Source organism: Capsicum annuum, chromosome 8, assembly GCF_002878395.1.
Source record: "Capsicum annuum cultivar UCD-10X-F1 chromosome 8, UCD10Xv1.1, whole genome shotgun sequence".
Classification (NCBI taxonomy): domain Eukaryota; kingdom Viridiplantae; phylum Streptophyta; class Magnoliopsida; order Solanales; family Solanaceae; genus Capsicum; species Capsicum annuum.
In genome coordinates, this window is record NC_061118.1 from 157,138,231 (window position 1) to 157,159,298 (window position 21,068).

At 31.4% G+C, this 21,068-nt stretch overlaps 1 protein-coding gene across 1 annotated transcript; it reads right to left on the reverse strand.

Annotated features, from left to right (window-relative positions):
- Nucleotides 1–6,292: 6,292 nt before the first annotated feature.
- Nucleotides 6,293–11,609, reverse strand: LOC107839760 (pectin acetylesterase 12). The gene is made up of 12 exons (XM_016683385.2): nucleotides 10,969–11,609; nucleotides 9,904–9,986; nucleotides 9,310–9,439; nucleotides 9,148–9,221; nucleotides 8,169–8,255; nucleotides 7,972–8,093; nucleotides 7,819–7,879; nucleotides 7,392–7,445; nucleotides 7,227–7,304; nucleotides 6,976–7,081; nucleotides 6,746–6,891; nucleotides 6,293–6,639 (listed from the first exon to the last, which is right to left on the reverse strand). Exons 1-12 carry the CDS (start codon nucleotides 11,177–11,179, stop codon nucleotides 6,532–6,534), a joined length of 1,260 nt encoding a protein of 419 aa, XP_016538871.1. The 5' UTR covers nucleotides 11,180–11,609; the 3' UTR covers nucleotides 6,293–6,531.
- Between the last annotated feature and the right edge of the window lie 9,459 nt (nucleotides 11,610–21,068).

The following is a 21,068-nucleotide window of genomic DNA, read 5'->3' on the forward strand; positions in this document are numbered from 1 at the left end:
TCACATAAAGAGGGGCAAAAATGTAGACACGTGATTTTTGATCCTCTCTAAATTTTAACTTGTTTATCGATATTAAATATTTTTATATTTATATTTATTTAATCATATATTATTTTGATTCTTATTTTTATTTTTAATAAATTTTTAGTTAAAAAAAATAACTAAATAAGGTTAACTTCAAGATATTTTTTTATTCTAATTTTAAAAATAATATAAAAATTAAAAAATATATATATATAGTTTCCTTTTATAAATTTTTAATAAATAAAGTAATTTTAATATTATTTTTATTATATTTATTTTTTGTATATTTATAAATTATTATTATGTTTTATTAAATATTAAATTAATTGATTTATTATTATTATTATTATTATTATTTTATTATTTTTACTATTTACTTTTATTTATTTATTATTACTATTATTTTATATTTATATATATATATATATATATATATATATATATATATATATATAATTAATTTGAATTTCAAATGATTCCTCCCTTATCTATTAAAAAAAAAATCTCCCCTCAGTAAAAAATATTTGTTCTCCCCAAAACCCCCTTACTTAAGGGACTCTCTCACCCCAGAACAGACTACGGACTATTCTACTTTGACATAGAGCAAAAAAAAAAATGATCAGATAAAAATACAGAAAGAAAATACCAGAGAGAAAATAAAAAGGACAGTGAATATCAAGGAAGTAGGAGAGTGAATATCAAGGAAGTCAAGTTTGGTTCACGTTCGAGTTTTCGAGAACGATATTCAAAGTTTCTATTTTATTATCATTACAGGTTTCTTTTAAATCTTGTATTTTATTTTATCAGTTTTGTTATAAACTGAATCATAACATGATTATTTTTAGTGATTTCATGAATTGATGATGAATAATTTTATTGAAATGACTTTATCTTGTGTATAATATTGTAATGTGTATATTATAATGACGAAAAGAAACTGATATTATGCAGCATTTTTTTTTATTATTTGTATATGACAATAAACATGCTAATCTATTAATTTATTATATTTTACTCACTGTTATAGTAGACAAAACAATATATGATCCTCCACTAACACTTCACTCTTTATCACACCACATTGATACATATATACTGCACACACATAACAACGATTCATAAATATCATGGATATGTTGCTAAGTAAAAAATGGTAGAAAAGAGAAAAATCAGTAAAATTGGATGAATTAGAGAACAAAAGAAAAAGAGAAGAAAAGAAAAAGGAATTCACTGTCTACATGATAACACATCACGCACCGGTCATATTTATATACACATTTTGTTTAAATCACAGTGATTAACACACACTACATACACAAATATCCACTTTCATTGAAAAAGCAACATTTCTCCTGCCCCCCCCCCCCCCCCCCCTTTTTTTATTATATAAAGGAATTTTTTAAAAAAAAATATATATAGATAAAGATGGTAATATCAATAAATCTTCTAGATGTATATAAGAGTCCATTTCTAAAAGTATGTTAAATAGTTAGTTACCTGATGACTTTCTCGTGGGCCCATTAATTTTTGATTTTTATCAATTAAATGTTTCTTCAGTATTTACCTTTTTAATTAATAATTTTAGTGATAATTGAACTCATTTTTTAATGAATTGACAAATATGTGAGCAAACTACTGAATATGATTTAGTATTTATATTCTCTCATATCTGTGATTCTATTTTTGTATTAAAATTAACTATAATAAATTTGAAGATAATATTAAATTTAGTATAATATGGATAAATTTTTTTATTCATTATTCTATTATTTTATTTCAGTGTTATTAATAAAATTTTGTAATTATTTATTTATTAAATTAATTAATGGCTTTAGTCTATCGTTAAAGAACAAATAATTTTTAAAATAAAAATTGTTATGAATTTTCAAGCGATAAACTAACGCTTTTAATACTAGATAAACTTTAAGTAAGTTTAATATATTTGTCTCGATTAAGAATCCGGCGTACGTATCTTTCTGAGACCTTTAAAATTCAAGGATGCAATAATGCACCTTGACAAATATTTTTCTAAAATTAACTTTCACCGATTTGTTTAATATAAAATAAATAGATAGATTTTAGATATTAAAATGAGCGATTTTAGGCTTTAACATAATTGTTAAAATAATTTAAATCGAGATAAGTCAATAAAAGCGATCGTGTTAGAATCACGGGACTCGAGGGGTACCTCACACCTTTTCCTCGATCAACAGAATTTCTTACCCAGTCTTTTATTTTCGCAGACCATAATAAAGAGTCATTTCCTTTTAAGTAGGAATTCAAAAAGGGTACACCAAAACTCAATTCCAAGTGGCGACTCTGTAATTAAAATAAGCCCTATTCAATATCGTTACTTTAATTGAAAAAATCCTTCGATTCGATCCCTTCAAGCGAAAAAGGGGTGTGAAACTACCAGTATTGAACTCAAAAAGAAGAATATTGATAATGTTTAGATTCAAGTGAATTTACTATTGTTAAACTCGAAAAGAAAATATTAATATTCTTCATATCTATATTCAAGCGAATTGAATATAAGGAACCGAAAGAGAATTGAGTGTACAGTCAATAGAAAATTAAAAATTTAGGAATTTAGTCAATTGAATCACAACAATACTCTCATTAAAAGGCTAATTTTTACGGGCAATAGGGTCAATTGCCATTAATAATTGACTTTAAAATATTTTTTTTTTGTTTTCCAAGATATCCACACAGCCGGCAGTCGTGAGATTAATCGATAGGGAATTGACCACAGAGTTTGCTTCATTTGCCAGAGACGGGGATCAAACCCCCGACCCCTTGCTTAAGGGACATAGCGCTGAACCACCAGGTCAACTTTAGTGGTTAACTTTAAAACATTATTTAGCGGCAATTAATACTTCGTTTCTTGTAGTGAATTACCATATGCACATTGCTAGTAACAAAGTATAGGAAAGATGCCAAAATTCAGATGGAATCCCAGTTTGGCCTATTCACAAAGTCAATATCATAAATTAAATTTTGGAATCGTGTTTTTTTAATTTATTCTTTATGATATTGAATTAATGAAAAAATAGTTTGATATTTTCTCTACATTCCTGGAAATCAAAACACAAAGTAACTTTTTCTAAAAAAAAATTGGGGGTAGGGGAGGGGATCACAATTTTTCGAATCGAACCCTCACCAATAAGGTGAAAGTTCAGTTAACTAATCAATTAAGCTATTGAGATTTTCGAAACACAAAGTAACTGAGAGTTGACGAAGAGCAAATTTTATATTGTACAGTACTACCTCCGTCCCAAATTGAGATGGCACATTAATTAAGAAAAATAATTAATAATGTGTCTAGTTTACTGTAGTACATTTGAATTTGGAGAAAAATTAATTAATGCAAAGGGTAAACATGGAGAAAAAAAATTGTCTCTTTTTGATTAATGAAAAAAGAAAAGTAAAATGAGAAATCAAATTAGAAAATTTGGAACGGGTAATTTGAGACAGGAAAAAAACTAACATGAGTTGTGGTGCAGTGGATGTGGTTGTTCCACCTTTAACCAGCGATCGAGGGTTCGACCCTGGGTATAAAGAAAACTCTATTGGGAGCGCTGTCACCTTAATGGCCCCTGCAATGCGCAATCCGAATTAGTCGGATCGGGGCTTTAATACGGATCGATGGAAAACCAAAAAAACAAAAAAAGTCTTTTACCTTTTATTTTTATTAATTTTTTAAAGTGTAATCTTGAACAATTTAGTTTGAGCTTTGGATTAACTTCACTCATTTTTTTGAATCAAATGGTTATGTATCTATTTACTAACCAACTTAAAACTTATTGTTGAAATATATTTTTGTCGTTTAAAAACTGTTTAACATATTCCCGGGAAAGGGTCGATCTCCTCCGGAATCCATCTGTCAATAATTCATTTCCGTCCAACCAGCCTGTCTAGTCAATCTTGTAAGATCAGCTCATTCAAGGGGGTGTTTTTGAAGTGTAATAACCTCTGCCTTGACAAAGTTTGTTGAGTGTACGAACAAAATTACCACTTTGGTAGCTGAAAGAATTCAGAAGCGACATATAAGATGTAGAATGTCTTAATAGTATGAGAGCCGTGAGGTCATTTGGAGAAAATCATATGGGTTTGGCCCAAAGTGTAAATTATCACGCCATGTAATAGTATCTTTGGGCTGACTGAGCCCAACAAATTCGAGACTTCGAGCCTAATCAGGTCTCCACATCAGCTCCTGCAGACAAAGCTCATCATTCATTAACAGATTTTCTTCTTTAAAATTTTGAATATTTTTACCTTTAAAAAAATTATCTCTCAATTAACTGGTACCTCATAATTATGTTGGTTCATTCATTTTTCTAGAAGAAAAAATTAATGCAAACATTGATTTGAAGGCGAAAGTAAAAAGGATAAATTACACAAATAAAATTCTATTTTTTAACTTTACTCATGATACATATCAAGAAAATTCACATTCTATTTTTACTTCACCATTACCTCTTTCAAGATTTACTTCTCTAAAATATCTCCCTAATTATCAACAATTAAATCATCTCCCTTCCTGATTTTTTTCTCTTCCATTAATACTTAAATCATCTCCCTCCTCCATTAATGCATGCAACTTTTTTTCCTCTCCTAAAATCTCTCCCATTTTTAAAAAAAAATCTATTGATACATATATAAATTTATTTAGTTATTCATATATATTTATTTTGTTAATGGTGATTCATATGAATGATAAATATGATATCATTATATGGGTATTATGGTGATTCATACGATAGGTACATTTTGTATGATTTTAACGGGTGATACATAGATATTAATGGGTGATACATATTGTATTATGGTGATTCATATGGTAGATACAATTATTTATTTCAATTATCGGGTGATTCATATGATATTAATGGGTAATATATTAGGTATTATGGTGATTTATATGATAAATACAATTATTTATTTTCATTATTAGGTGATTCATATATATGATATTTTGATGATTCATATGGTAGATACAATTATTTATTTCAATTATTGGGTGATTCATATAAATGATATTATAGTGATTCATATGGTAGATACAATTATTTATTTCAATTATTGGGTGATTCATATGATATTAATGGGTGATATATATGTTATTATGGTGATTCATATATTATTAATGAAAGGTGATGGTGTAGTCAGTGTAGGAAACAAAAGTAATAATATTTAAAAAAAAAAAAAAAACTAAAAGCAGAATTGAAATATAATTAAAATTAAATCTAAAAAAAACAGACTAAAATTAAAGACAAACAAAAGAGAAAAAATACCCCAAAAAAACATATCTTTCATAATTAAAGACGAAAAAAGAGAAATATAATTAAAACACTTAAATTAAATCTAAAAAAAGAAAAAAATTAGATATCTTTCCTTAAATAAAAGAATACAATGAATAAAAGAGAATTTATTATTTCTTTAAATAAATATCTTATTAGTTTCAAATGTATCACTTTTTTATATGTATCATCATATAACATATATATCATATTTCAAAAAATTGGGATAAAATATAATTAACAAACTAATCGGAATTTTATGTAATATCACTTAAAGATTCAGGGGAGGGATTTATGTAAGTTACTCAAGCAAAAAATAACACAGAACTACATCTATCCACTAATCTAATTAGCTATCCTAATAATAATATATGAATTAGTCATGGTAATAACCGAAGTGTAAATCCTTTGGACGAATGCCATAAAGCAACAACAGTATTAGAATTTATAATTTCTATTTTAGTTATTCCATCCCGTAAGACGAATCATTAAAGAGCGAATATGCGTCATGTCTAGTGTACCTTCAATTCTTAGTACATTCATGATATTATAAGTGCAATATGTGAAAATTCAAGAAAAATAAAATTTTGAATTCATGTAAATAGAATAGTACAACCAACTTACTCAGGAAAATATGATTATTATTATGAACTGTTGGTACTTGGTAGGCCAGACCGCCAGATAGGAGTTGCTTGGTTGAGAAAGAGTTATCCCGGGATAATTAATTCCAAGATTAGCTATCGCACCATAGAGTTATCCTGGGATAATTAATTCCAGGATTAGCTATCGCACCATATATATGAGAAACTTATCTCATCACTGTGATGTAAATAGTGGGATAATTTATCCCAAAACTATTTATCCTAGGTATTAAAATTCGTAATTAGTATCGTCACCACAATTATGTAGTGTTTTTTTTTTATCAAAAAAAAAAAAAGGATGTTTCTACTGAAAATGAACAAACCACATTGGTGGCCAAGTATAAACTGGTAGCTCTTCATTGAGTTGATTTGTTTTACAATCCAATAAAAATGGAATAGATACATAAGATAAATAACTTTGTTACACTGGAAAACCTTATTGTCTACAGTGAACTTTGTTGCACTACTTTGAAACCTCTTAAGCTTAATAGGGATGGGTATATGACTATCAAGATGATAACATATTTCTGCCAAGTTGGAGCAGGAAAAGAATTTGATTGTATGGATCACTTAAAGACCAGGTTGTGACATGTTCGATCACATGGATATGCACAGTCTATGGCCTTGACACCGTTGCGATCAAAGTACCAATCTCCAACTGCAAGTGCAATCGGCTGCATATCGTTTCAGATTCAAGTTATTATGATGCTTTTATAATGTATAATGAAATCTTTGCATAGCGAAAAACAAAAGGAAAGATAGAAATGAACTTAGGCGTACCTTGTTATTAATTGTGGGGGAATTATCGGAGAACCATGTATCTTGCCTCTCAGATTGGCAATGAGCAAAGCATGAGTTTATAAACAAACCACTTTGTCTTGAAGCAGAGAATCTTTTAACTGCATTAAGCATATGAGTCCTAAAACCTGTTCAATATGTAGCTACCAACATGTGAGTTCCGGATCTCAAAATATTTGAAAAATGTTTTTAACAGATTGAGTAGGGCATACCTTGCAAAAATTGAATTTGAGAAGGAGAACATCTTTCATTATTGAGCGTACAGTCGTGCCATAAGCCGTGAGGATCAGCTGTACGAGGAGCTAAGCTCTCCTGAAGCTGTACAAGTGCAAACGAAAGAATTTCCATCACTATAAAAACAGTCTGACAACAACTGGAGCGTATCAAACAGAAACTAAACAACCTCAAAAATCATTTTATATAGAAGAACAGCAAAAATAGATAAGAGTTAATAATAATTTACCTGCCAGGAATCATAGGCAGCATTCAGTATAAAAAGAGGGGTCCTGATGTTGCCGATTAAATTCTGAGGAAAGAAACACTGGAGAGGGAAGAACACAAACTTTTATTAAGAAAACACATAGAAGCTTTCCAGATGTTAAGAGAAAATTACTCGGAAGGGACTTACTGAGGTGGCATCAAGGTGGTTGGTGCATGTTCTTGGTAGCGTATTCTGAAGACCCTGTTACAAAAATGCAAACTTCGGCTGAGCAAGGCTTTAAGAAAAGATAAACAGCAATGCATAGGAGTTTTCTTCTAAAAGATATCGCTTATTTAATGATCCATTTAGGTATTAAAGAAACTTCTTGGCGTGGAACAGCTAGCAGTTATCTTGCTGAAATTGTTTTTCAAGAATGGCAGTTCCGTCCAAGGTTTGCATAGTAAAGCGTGAGAAATGAAGCATCTCCAAAATCTTGTTGGAAATTTGACAGCATTTTATCCTTCTACTCTAGCAAACTAATGCTTCAGATGTTTACAGCATTCGATAAGTAAAACTAAACAAGTTGGTAACTTGCAGAAATTGACCAAATATAGAACATGACTAGGCTCATTACCTGAGTCATAACCACACCTCCAAAGAAATTTCTAATGGAGTGTCCTCCTGATACATCAATTCTGTAAAAGAAGGCCATTATATCAATTCACTAATTTGCAAGAGAGTCAAAGCGCAGGTAGTACACTTGAAGGGTATAAAGAATAGGAATTACGCGTCCATAAATAATCCAGCATCACTAAGGCACTTCACTTTAGTATGTGGGAGCGAATTGCTGAAGTCATTACAATGCATTATTGAAGCTAGACCACCAGCAGAACATCCAGAGAGAAGAGCCTAAAAAACAAAGTCTATAATCACAACATGAACGACGAAAGCAAATGCGATGAGAGCTGCGCATTGTGATTCTACCTGTTTGGCGTATCGCATTCCTTTTGACATTAACTCGTCCATAGCAGCTTGATATATGCGCTTGCCTCTAAATTGCAACCCTGCAGCCTGGGGAAATATACATTTAAGTCAAACAAAACTACTGCAGACAAACAGATAACCAACAATCTCTTCCTCAAAACCATAAAATGAATTAAATTCCGTCAAATCTCCTAATAACTCCACATGAAACCTCTCATTCTTTCTCGGTTTAAATTTGCAACATAAACAACTTCTGGTGGTTAGCCTACTTAGGTGAATTGTATTGGAATCGCCATGTTATAGGGCAAAATAAGAATTTAGAAATTGTGAGATTTCATCATGTGGGGGCACCACACTGCCGAGGTCCAGGATCGAGCACAGGATATTTCTTTAGTCTCTTAAAGTTTTTTAAGCATAAGATTAGTCAGATGATATAGCAGGAGCTACAACGACGATGTTAACAAAATTGAACAGGAAGGCCTAGATTAGAAGCATTACAATGGGAAGGCCTAGAGTAGAAGAATACACCACCTTGACAAAAGGCCTCTATTCTTTCACCGTCACAGCGGAAAAATGTAGCACAAGAAAAGCTACATCGGAATATCAAAAAGTTCAAGGACATTCGTTTCAGTTCTGGTCATACTAACTTTGAGCTAAAAAGAAAAAGGGAGCTAGTATCTTCTTTCCTAACTTCAGGTAAAAAAAAAGAGTATTGATTTTATGTCGTTTTCCTCCGGTGCCTCTCCAACTAAAAAAGTGCAAGGAATAAGACTAAAAGAACATGAAGAAGCAAAAAGATAAAATAAAGCCAATATGAGAAAGTGCACAACATGCGGAGTCATCATGGTGGTTGCAAATTGAAAAAGTAACATATTCCAGCTTTTATTATCTTCTCCACTCATTTACTTTTTCAGACCAACACCACATTTACATGATTAGTGAAAACAAAAAGTAGAAATGGGCAAATGATCTGACAAACCTTATCTTCACTATCCCCTATAAATGAGGCACCATCACAGTAGCGAACTTTTACTCTATTCCAGTTGAAAAAATCTGCGAACGGAAAAAAAACAGTAAGGAAATCTCCATAATATTCTTGAAACTCTTAGAATAGATGATGTCATGTCATTAACTAAAGGACCTGGATTTTCTTCGGCCCTGTTACTCAAAATCCCAGTGAAAGGAATCTGTTTTTCCATGTAATTCGATGATCCCCGCCTTGTTTTTTTGCGATAAACACAACTTCTAACACTGTTGCACCATCCTCCACCCTGCCACAAGAAGACACTAAGTTTAGAATCTGAAGCAATCATAGCAATAGCGAGCAGCAAACTTTTCTTCAAGACTTTCACGCCCCACAATTCCATTCCCGATACATTAGAAAAAGCATGCATACCAGAGAGGAAAAAAGTCAAATTCCGTAATCATGTTAAAAGGCTGGCAATAAGTACCTAACATAAACATCAAATACAACTTGTCTCCAACATCTATTTAAACAACAGAAGCACTCTGCTACTGACAAGAACAAGTGAACACACAGAATCGGGACAAGAAAATAATAAACACCACGAGAAACCGAAACTAAACCAAGTAAAAATGGTTACTTAATAAAGACACCAGAAAAGACAACACATAGACATGCAATTCAAAAAGTTGGCTGTTGAAACAATTAAAATAACATTAAAAGATGAGTGTTGAAAAAGTTAATTCAATTAAGAAACAGTTAGTGGCATACCTCCAATTGAATGAGCCAACTGTTTGCCCCAGACCCATAACCTCGATGGATGTGGTAACCAGGTAATGTTCCATCTAAACACACTGTAGAAAATGTAAAAACAAGAAAGTAGTCAAAAACAGCTCAATCACTTTCCAAGAGATAATTTTTTTTAATTGCAAAACCTTATTTAGGACCACTGATAATTACAGCTGACCTAAGCTAATTAGCCAGAAAAAGAAATTTCAGCAAATCTCTTCATCAACCACTTGGCTTTAACATTTTCACACAAATAATAAGGTAGTAGTAACAGAATAAAACTTGTTGCAAGTTGTTGACAAGAGTCAATTTTTCTTATTGACAGGGGTCAACTATGACTAATTTTTTACGTTAATTCTTACTAGCTAATTTATTTTTTCTTTAGATGTTCATAAACTATACGATAAAAGTAACTACCAGTTACAATACTCCACCTTTTTGTAACGGAGGGATAAGTAAAAAGGTTCACACTAGTAACAAAACAAAAAAAAGAAGGCAAACAATAAAGAACATCTGATGGAGATATCAAAGCGCCCCTTATAGAAAACAGCAGAAGCTTAGTATACTAAACGGAGCAGTCTGGTGCACAAAAGTGTCCACGATACATTTATGTAAGAGGCTGTTTCCAGGACTTTTAACTCTTGACCTTCTAGTAACAACTTTACCAGTTACTCCCAGGCTTCCTTCCAAAAGCTTAATACTACTAATAGATAAATCGACGAGAAGGATTACTCGGATGGTAGGCACCTCCCCATCTAACTCTAAAATTAAGGGTTCGAGTCACCAAGAGAGCAAAGCTCAAGAGACGTGTAAGAAAAGAAAAACTAACAGATAAATTAGAAGCAAGAATCACTGAAAGAAAATCTAATGCAAGATCTATACTGGGTTGTTGCAAAATCATCAAATGTAATCTAAGATGCAATCCTATAGTCCAAAGCAACTGAAACAAATCTAAATCAAATACAGCAAACAACTTTTTGTCAAAAAAAAAACATTGAAGTGGCATTAGAAGAGAAGAGGGAGGTTTAGGGAGAGAATGCAGCTAACCAGCTCCTCTAGCAGCAGCACCATGGATGATGGTAAGACCAACCATAAGTGGAGTTGGAGCACCAGCTGCAGAAGCTCCATACACACTTTCCAAGAATGCCCCTTCTGTTTTATTGTAAAAAAATTCTTCAAATTCATAAGAATTTACAAATTTGCTAAGCACAAAAATCACACTCACAAACCACAAGAACATCTTCTCCATAGCTCTCATTTTCAAGCTCTCTCTCTCTCTCTCTCTTTGTTGTCACCACACAAATCTTGGGGAAGAGAGAGAGCAAGAAAGTAATGGAAGTAATGATGGGAGTATTTGTAAATGTAAAGGTTGTGCTTTTAAATTGGTGGCAATAATGTTTTAGTTTTATGAGAATAATAATAATAACACGAAAAACACGAACTAATGTAACAATTTTTGTCCCTTTGGACAGAGATTTTATTGATTTAAAAGAGAATTTTTTTATTTTTTTTTTTGGGGGGGGGGGGGGTTGGGAGAGGAGGCGTTAAATTCAAGAATCAAAAATTTTATGTAAAAAGTTATGAACTCAATGAAGTGAAGAGTGAGGAATTGCAACTTCTAACTGTGTTCCCCCCCCCCCCCCCGCCCCCCCGGGTATTCAAATGATTAACGTGACAAGTAATATATGCTAATGTTATTAAAAATAGATATTTTATACTAATAGTTATTAAATTTGGAAAATTAATATATAATTTGAAAATATTCAATTATTAATTAACTTTTTTTAGCCTTTTCTTAAACTAGAGATAATTACGAAAACACTATTAAAGAAAAGGGCAATTTTGAAGAAATATTAATATATTTTTTGAATTCGAAGAGTTTACTTATTTTGGACTATTAAAAAATATCAAAAATGTAAAAACTTTTACTTTTTAAAAAAAATCTTTTCTTAAAACTAACGATAATCAATGAAAAACCTATTAAGGAAAAGGGTAATTTTGGAAAGAAAAAAAGAATTTGAAGAGTTCTCTTATTTTGGAATTTGGACTATAAGAACATTAAAAAATTATTTGCTTTTAAATGGTGATTATTTTAAGTTATAAAATGACTGTTAATGTGAACTGAGGAAGTATTGTATTCAAAGTTGCAAACTTACCATTAAACGTATTTAAACATTTCACTTAAGTGGCAATTAAATATAAATAAAAAAATATGCAAAGTTACTCCGATACCAAAAGTAGTGAAGGAAGCACACGCATAGAATCTTAACAAAAGTATGGCAAATACTAGAAGAGTGGCTGGAATTTGATGGCCAAAAAGATTATAGTACACCATTGCAAAAACTTGGGTGACACTTTTCAACAGCACCATATTTAGGTCAGCTGCTTATAGCCAAAATAAATGAGAAAGTTTGATCTAAAATAAAATAAAATTTAATTAAGCCCGTAGAAATTAAAATTAAATAAACTGACGATAAAAGCTTTTGATAAAATTTCTGTAAAGGTGAAAATGTTAGATAAGTTACTAGCTTAGTACATACAACAAATCCAGTGTATTCCCACATACTGAGGTATGGAGATGGTAGAGTGCACGCAAATCATACCACTAACTCAAGAGAAGTAGAGAGACTGTTTCTGATAAACCCACTAGCTTAGTACATGAATGACTAAATTAATCAAGCATTCTTTATCTATATAGTATTTTAAGAAGGTTGATTCAAATTATACATTACAATTTACCATGAATGTCAGTCAGTGTATACCTAAATAGTTTAATTTGTCTTGTTAATGTGTGATTAAAATTTACAACTGTCACGACCCAGATTAACGAATCGTGCAGGCATCTACGCTATTCTAAGTAGTTAGGAGAATCCTTATTACCCAACAAAAAATATGCGGAAGACTTCTATTTTTAAGGAAATATAAAGTAAATTAAATACTAATAAATAAACTTTTTCAAAAACTTCTTACAAAATGTCTTTCACTATCCCAAGACTTGACCAAGCATGTACAAGAGCTACCTATTACAACATAGACTGACAATGAAATAAATAATACAAGGACTCTAACATCTATCAGGAAGAAAGCGCAGAAGTTAGTGTTGAATATCGTCGTCCATCTAGTAACTGCAAACTAACATGCATTCAGTCTACACCCCAATAAGGAATGTAGAATAGTAAGGTCGGTACAACCACACGTACTGGTAGGCATCATCGGTCGACCGTGTTAGTTCATATAATCATAAAATAAAATTAAGGAAAATAAATCATGACATCTTGAATGAAATATAATTCAACCAAGGTTGTAATAACATTATTACTTTACCTATATTAGTTACATCATTCAATTACTCTTCCAACTCCACTCATCATCCAATTACTCTTCCAACTCCATCAGTATTATATTCACTACTAACATACTCTAGCCACATTAATTCACACAATCAACCACAATCCAACGCTAATACATCACTATTCCTCTTTATTCACCTTATCTTTTTCATTACTCATATTCACAGTAACAAACCTATAATCATAGACAACCCATACTAAACTCTCGGACCAACAACCAAATGCTCTCTTATAATATTAAAGAATGATAACTAGCCATTCTGGTAAGCTATGATTAAAAACGTATAAATGAAGCAAGGCAATCAACATATAAGTAAGTACAAAGTTTCACTTCTTCAAATACATATCACACAATCAAATACCCAATAAACAACAATACAGTAATAACAGATCAAACAGTGCTCACAAACAAACCACATAACCATCAAGAGTATCAACCATACTGTAAACATCCACAGACTCAACACAAATATGTACACACATGCTTTGAGACTTATTTTTGCCCAAATAGTCATGACCTGCAGGGAACAATCTATGTTCATGTATCGTACCGACGAAGTACCCAATCCACCATATATATATTTGTACCCGCGTGGTACCTGGTCCATCATATACATATCCGTACCGGTGTGGTACCCGATCCAACGTACACATATCCGTACCGGCGTGGTATCCGATCCAACATATACATATCTGTATTGGCGTGGTACCCGATCCAACATACACATATCCGTATCGACGTGGTACCCGATCCAACATATACATACCATACCGACATGGTATCCAACACATACATATCAAATGACTAAATTAATCAAGCATTATTTATCTCAATAGTATTTTAAGAAGGTTAATTCAAATTATACATTACACTTTACCATGAATGCCGGTCAGTGTATACCTAAATAGTTTAATTTGTCTTGTTAATGTGTAATTAAAATTTACAACACATGTAACTTGAAATTGAATTGAAAAGTTTTAAGCAACGACAAGAAGTAAGACTAATAATGGGACTAAGAAAATGCACTATAAACAATTCCTACTTCCCGCCATTCAATTTGTTTATTTTATTTTTCTTTTTAGTTCATTTCAAAAATAAGGATAGAATCCAACACTTTACATAAAATAAGAATAAATGGAAGGACAAACAACATAAATCTCAACAATTTGAAACTTAATTATAAGAACTTCTGATAACAACAACAACAACATACCCAATGTATTCCCACATAGTGGAGTCTGGGGGTAGAGTGTACGCAAATCATACCACTACCCCCGGTGAAGTAGAGAGACTGTTTTCGAAAGACATCCAGCTTAGGACCGATAACAGTATAATAAACACAAAACATAAATGCATATAAATTAGTACAGTATGCAAAAATAAACAAACACTGCTAGCAACAAGATAATACTAAAAACTACCTATCCGAAATCATAAACACCATCCAATACCATGAACAAGAAATTTCAGACACAAATAAAGAACGCTCCCCTACTATTACTGAAGCACTCTCACCCCCTAACTCTCTACCCTAATCCGCGTTCTCCACAGCTTGCTATCAAAGGTCTTGTCCTCTATACACTGTAACTGCTCCATATCATGTCTAATCACCTCCCTCCAATACTTCTTCGGCCTACCTTTACTCCCTCTAAAACCATCCATAGCCAGTGTCTCACACCTCCGCACTGGAGCATAAGAGCCCCTCCTCATTACGTACTCGAACTAACGTAACCTCACTTATCGCATCTTGTACTCCACCGAAGCCCCTCTCACCTTCTCCTGAATAATCTCATTCCTCACCCTATCTTTCCTGGTATGACCATACATCCAACGCAATATCCTCTTCTCTTTCAGCTTCAACTTTTGAATGTGGGAGTTCTTAGCTAGCCAATACTCCGCTCCATACAACATAGCCGGTCGAACTGCCACTCCATAGAACTTTTCTTTAAGCTTCGGGGGCACCTTCTTATCACATAAAACTCCCGAAATGAGCCTTCATTTCAATCACCCTTCCCCAATACGATGCGTGACATCTTCGTAAATCTCACCATTACCCTGAATCATACACCTCAGATACTTGAAACTCTCCTTCTCTTCTGGATGACCAGAGAGTTCAGCTTTACGACCACGTCAGACTCCTGTGATCCACACTAAACTTACACTCCCAGTACTCCGTCCTTGTCCTGCTCAACCGAAATCCTTTAGACTCAAGGGTCTGCCTCCAAATCTCCAACTTATTATTAACTCCTCCCCGAGTCTCGTCAATCAGTACCACATCATCAGTAAATAACATGCACCAAGGCACCCCCCTTGAATATGCCGTGTCAAAATATTCATCATCAAGGCAAATAAAAAGGGCCTTAAGCCGATCCCCGGTGCAACCCAATCGAAATCGGAACGTGCTCCGAATTTCCACCTATTGTCTTCGCATGAGTCTTTGTGTCATCATACATATCCTGAATCAACCTAGTGTACGCCACGGACACCCCCCTCTAGCCTCCAAGCCCTCCGCAAAATCTCCCTAGGAACTCTGTCATAAGTCTTCTCAAGATCAATAAACACTATGTGCAAGTCCTTCTTCCTCTCTCGAAAATGCTCCACTAATCTCCTCACAAGGTGAATGGCCTCAGTAGTCGAGCAACCTGACATGAGACCGAACTAATTCTCAGAGATGTCAATAGTCGAGCAACCTGGCATGAAATCGAACTGATTCTCAGAGATATTTACGACCCTTCTCAGTCTTAACTCAACCACCTTTCCCAAACCTTAGTATGACTCAACAACTTAATACTTCCGATATTTACATAATTATTGAAAATCTTAATTTTGAGTCTATCAAGATATATAATCAGTTCTCGATACATCAAACGAAGATACATTTTTTTCTTTGTAAAAATACAAAATTAGCTTTTTATATATTTTTTAAATTTTAAATCTGTCGAGATATATAATTAGCTCTTGATATATCTAATTAATTAAAATCTTTATAATTATTTTATAAAAGTAGAAAAAAATTGTATAAATATAATAAATTAATATATATATGTTTATGTTATTTTTTTCAGATGGAAACCAATGAGTGAGTGTTATCACTAATCCAAATTTGATAGTTGAACACAGCTATCTATCTGCTGAAATTTACCTACACCTTTGTATTTTTCGGAGGAAGTTCTAATCAAATCAGGGCCGTTTGTTTAATTGATATTTTAAAAGTAGTGGGTCCCATCCCGCGACGGTGCTTGTCTGTTTCTTATTATGTGGTTTAGTGTGCGGTGACCGTGTTCTACGGCGACCGCTCATCGCGCCAAAATTCATCACTTGTTCAATTCCCCCCTTCTTTTCTTTTATGGTAAGTATTTTTTTAATAACAAATTCTATCAATGTATATATATTCTTTTTGTTTCGAATTGGTCCATTTATTTAATTTGACATAAGTTTATAAAAAATATTTTTATTTGAATTTTAGAATTTTAAATTAAAAATACATTAATTATATTAAAAAAATTTTAAATTTTTATGTTAATAAATATAATTAAAAATTTGTAAAAAGAAAATAGTCATTTTTGTTGCATGAACTAAAAAAGAGAGCAAAGTTAAACAAATTTTGGCTGAATTATTTTTTGTTAATATATATAAACATTGAATGATTAGGTGGAGAGAATTTTTACCTTATTTTTGTAAGGGCGTAAAGTGCATGCGTCACAGGTCAACACATTGAGTCAAATATGATGATCACAGTCAATATTATACTCATTCCAAAAATAACACCAGAGACAACGAGGAATGGAAATTTAACTAGTCTCTAATTTTCATAGCAAGCTATATCTGCAATAGGTTATTATGTTGGATTGTGTTGTATTTCGATCTATCTTTTAAAAGTATTTTCACTGATTTAAAATAAATTAATTTTTGCCTCAATACATATATGTTAAAGAAAAAAAAGGATATAAATTATATTTTATTTTTTAGATATTATCAAATTACTTTTAAACTTCAATCACATTAAAATAAAATAAATTAAGTTTCTTGAAATACTAGAAAGTGTAAATAAAGAGTAAAATTAGAAAAAATTTCAACACGTCTCTTGAAAAATGAATAATTCACTTACTTTAGATATTCATAAATAGCTTTAAAATACACTTATTTTGAATTAAAGGAAGAGTATTTGCTTGTACGAACTAATAAAAGCTTAATATGGGTACTTGTAAATTACTCTATAGTAGCAATATTTCGCTTTATTTCAATACTCTTTAATATCAATTATTTATTATTTTCTTTTAAACAATTCATATTTAATTATATATTGTGTTTCTCTTTTACATACACCTTACTTATTAATTAAGAACTTTTTGACTATAATCTATTTTTATTTATATCTTAAATATGATCTTTCGTCACTGATTATTTATTCTATTTATCTACTATCACTCTATAATTGAGGTGTTTGTAATTTTCAAGAGTCATTAATATTAAGGTAAGGTGAAAAAAATATAATTAATTTTGTTTTGAATCTTTTAAATAATGGACAGAGGATTGGTTTGTTTGTATTTCAAATGAAAGAATGCACTCATAAATTTTCACTTGTTACGAAGTAAATTTTCAAGTTTACTAAAAATGCCATCACTTCGTCTTGAAATTTTTAAAACACGATCTAAAATATGACTTTGACTATAGTTCAGTGTTAAAATTTTTACTAGTATATGGTACACGAGTCTTTTCTTTCTTTAACTATATTGTGGTTCGTATATTATATTATACTGTGTCTCTGTTATTTTATCTTACGTGCGTAGTACTTAATCTTCAATTAATCGGTCGGACTTCACAAAATTAATCTAATCTTAATCTGGATCAGCAGACCTTATAATGTAAGTTAACTCATAATTTCTGCTTTCCTGTAACATTACATCAAATTTAGCAAGTTTACCAAATTGGAGTTAAATGTGCATGCAAAACTCAAAACAATATTAGAGAATCAAAAAGTTGAACATTTCTGTCTAAGTGTCCTTATTTTTCTTAGGCAAAATGAAATTACTTCATTTTCTTTTCTTTTTTGGCAAATGAAAATCTCAAAAGACGCAGGATTTGGATACCTCAGTTTGTCAATTACTTTAAGAGGAACAAAGACGGATCCAAAATATTTAGAAAAGATAAAGTGATGGAAAGAGATTGACTAAGAAAAGAAAAATCAAATGGGAAGAATGTGGGGGTACAAGTGGGATAATTAATATTATACTTTATAAAGTTAATCAAGGTTGAATTTATAGTTGGAAGTTACTATGAAACCGGACTTATCAATTGAAAACAAATCTCACATGATTTCAAAACTAACTTTATTTTACAACTTGCAAAACCATGTTACATCAAATATTCCTCAAATTTGCATATGCAAAATTGTTTCTCAGTCATTTTCGTATTCCATAAACTCAAAGTTGCAGAATATTTTGATTCAATTAGGTTTGTAAAGTAGGAAACCCAATTTATTCACTAGTTCGTTTTTAACATATGTAGCTGTTCGATCAAACACAATTACAGCCACTAGTTATCATATATAAAAATTGTATCTTATGCATTGTGATACAAAACATATATATTTGTTGACTATTATTTTGATGGATAACATATACAGGATAAAAATTCAAAAAATTAATATATGGATTTAGATGAAGGTGATCCGAACTCTCATCTAGAAAATTTATAAGAACAATCCGTCTGAAATTATTTGTTTAATATAAACACCATCCAATAAGATGGCCAGCTATACTAGTGGAACATGGAAAAAGAAGTACAGTACACATCTGAGGTCTAAGATATGGGTGTTTTTTGTATCTGTATTTTGTGACAAATGCTTCTTTCATATGGGGTTCCATATGCCAAATGTGAATCTAATCTAAAACTCCACATTAATTGTCAGAAGTTGATAATGGAAGGAAATTAATTAAATATATAATAATGAAAAAAGAGTTGTCTTTTCATTAGGCAAAATACAATAAGTAGAGATCCATACGCAAAGGAACTCTCTCTAACGTGGCCATAAAATTATGTCATTTTCTGAGTTTTCTATATTTGCATGTCCTCCATGTATTTATTTTTGTGGCTGCGTGTTGGATTTGAGTTTGCAACTCTACACATCATGATATTATTGGTGTTTTGGAAAAAAAAAAAAAACGAAAGTGACACGAGAAGGGACAAGATCAGGAAGTTCATTTTACGTTCAATACAATACAATATAGATAGCATCATCCTTTGTTTAATGTTGATCCTAGTGACTTCAAATCCACATCCCTTGTGAGATACTCTATACAGAGATATGTAATGTGAATTCGGACATAAAATTTTCAATTATTTTAAGAATAAATTACTATATATTTTGAAGTTACATAAATATACGTAAAAAAATTTGAAAAAGTTATCATCAAAGAAAATCTTTAACAAAAGAAAAAAAAAATTGACACGATGATAGCTACATTCGAGCCATGTACCTCTTGCGCAAGAGCATTTCAACTCTACGAAGTATTACACTTGCCTCAAAACTTAATTTCAAAAGTAATAAGGGGTCGTTTGATAGAAGGGATGGGATAAGCAAGGATATCCTATAGGATGGCATATCTCGTGGGATTATTTTATCCCTCCCTTCTAATCATGAGATAGTAATCTCACCATTTTAGTACAAATGGTGGGATAAAATAGTTTAAGGATTAAGTAATTTCTTCTACCAAACATGGTGCTAGGATTCTGACAGAATAAGCAAACCACAAGTAAAAGAAAAACAAGAACAACAGACAAATTTACGTGAAAACCCTTGCAGGAAAAGCCACGGGCAAAAGCAGAGGAGGTTTCACTATAATGGAGAGAGAGTACAATGTGGAGAACACTGAATTTTCTGAATAATAAAATAACCCACTAAATCGCACTTATATATGTAAAAATTACATATATATAATGACATGTTTACTAATAATTACTAAAAGTCCCAACTTTTTTCAAAATCTCCTAAAATCCCAACATTTGACCTCTGATGATACATGTTAATCACATTAGATACATAGTACAGATACAAGTAATAATTAACTAAATCAGCACATTTTAAGGGATGTAACAGATTAGTTTGCATTAAATCAGCATTTAATCTAACTAATTAAGATTAAAAAACAAAATGAAATCCCACAATTTATGCTAATCAGAATATTACTCCACCACATTAAAACTAATAAACCCTTTTGTATTATTTTTTTGAAATTGAAAAATCTTCATTCTTCTTGTTCAGAGAAAACATACCAATTTTTTTTATTTGATTTGTCAATTTGAAATTGAGCATTCCTTCAATTACTATGCCAAAAGATCGGACAAAATTTTTTTTTGTGATGGAAAAGTTGGTGCTGTAATGTGTTTGGAAAGTCCATCAAAAAAAGTTGCAGAAATTATTAGTTATAAATCTAATTCTACTTCTCCTATGCCTTTGTTGGATAGCAAGGGAAACAAGATCATTACTGATCGCAAACATAGTGATGTTAAGGTTGGGCAAATCTACAAGGATAAGTGTACTCTCATTTCGGTTATGGCGCGATTTGCAATTGAGCATTCCTTCAATTACTATGCCAAAAGACCGGACAAGAAAAGGTATGTTATGTTTCTTATGTAACTGGTGTTCTTAATTTTGTGTATGTTAATTTAATTTTGTATTCAATGTTTGGTTATTATACAGATTTTTTTTATGTGTTTATGTTATTAACGCCAACATACATTTTGTTATGAAAATGATACATTTTGCTCATCTTGTATCTCAGTTTATGAATTTA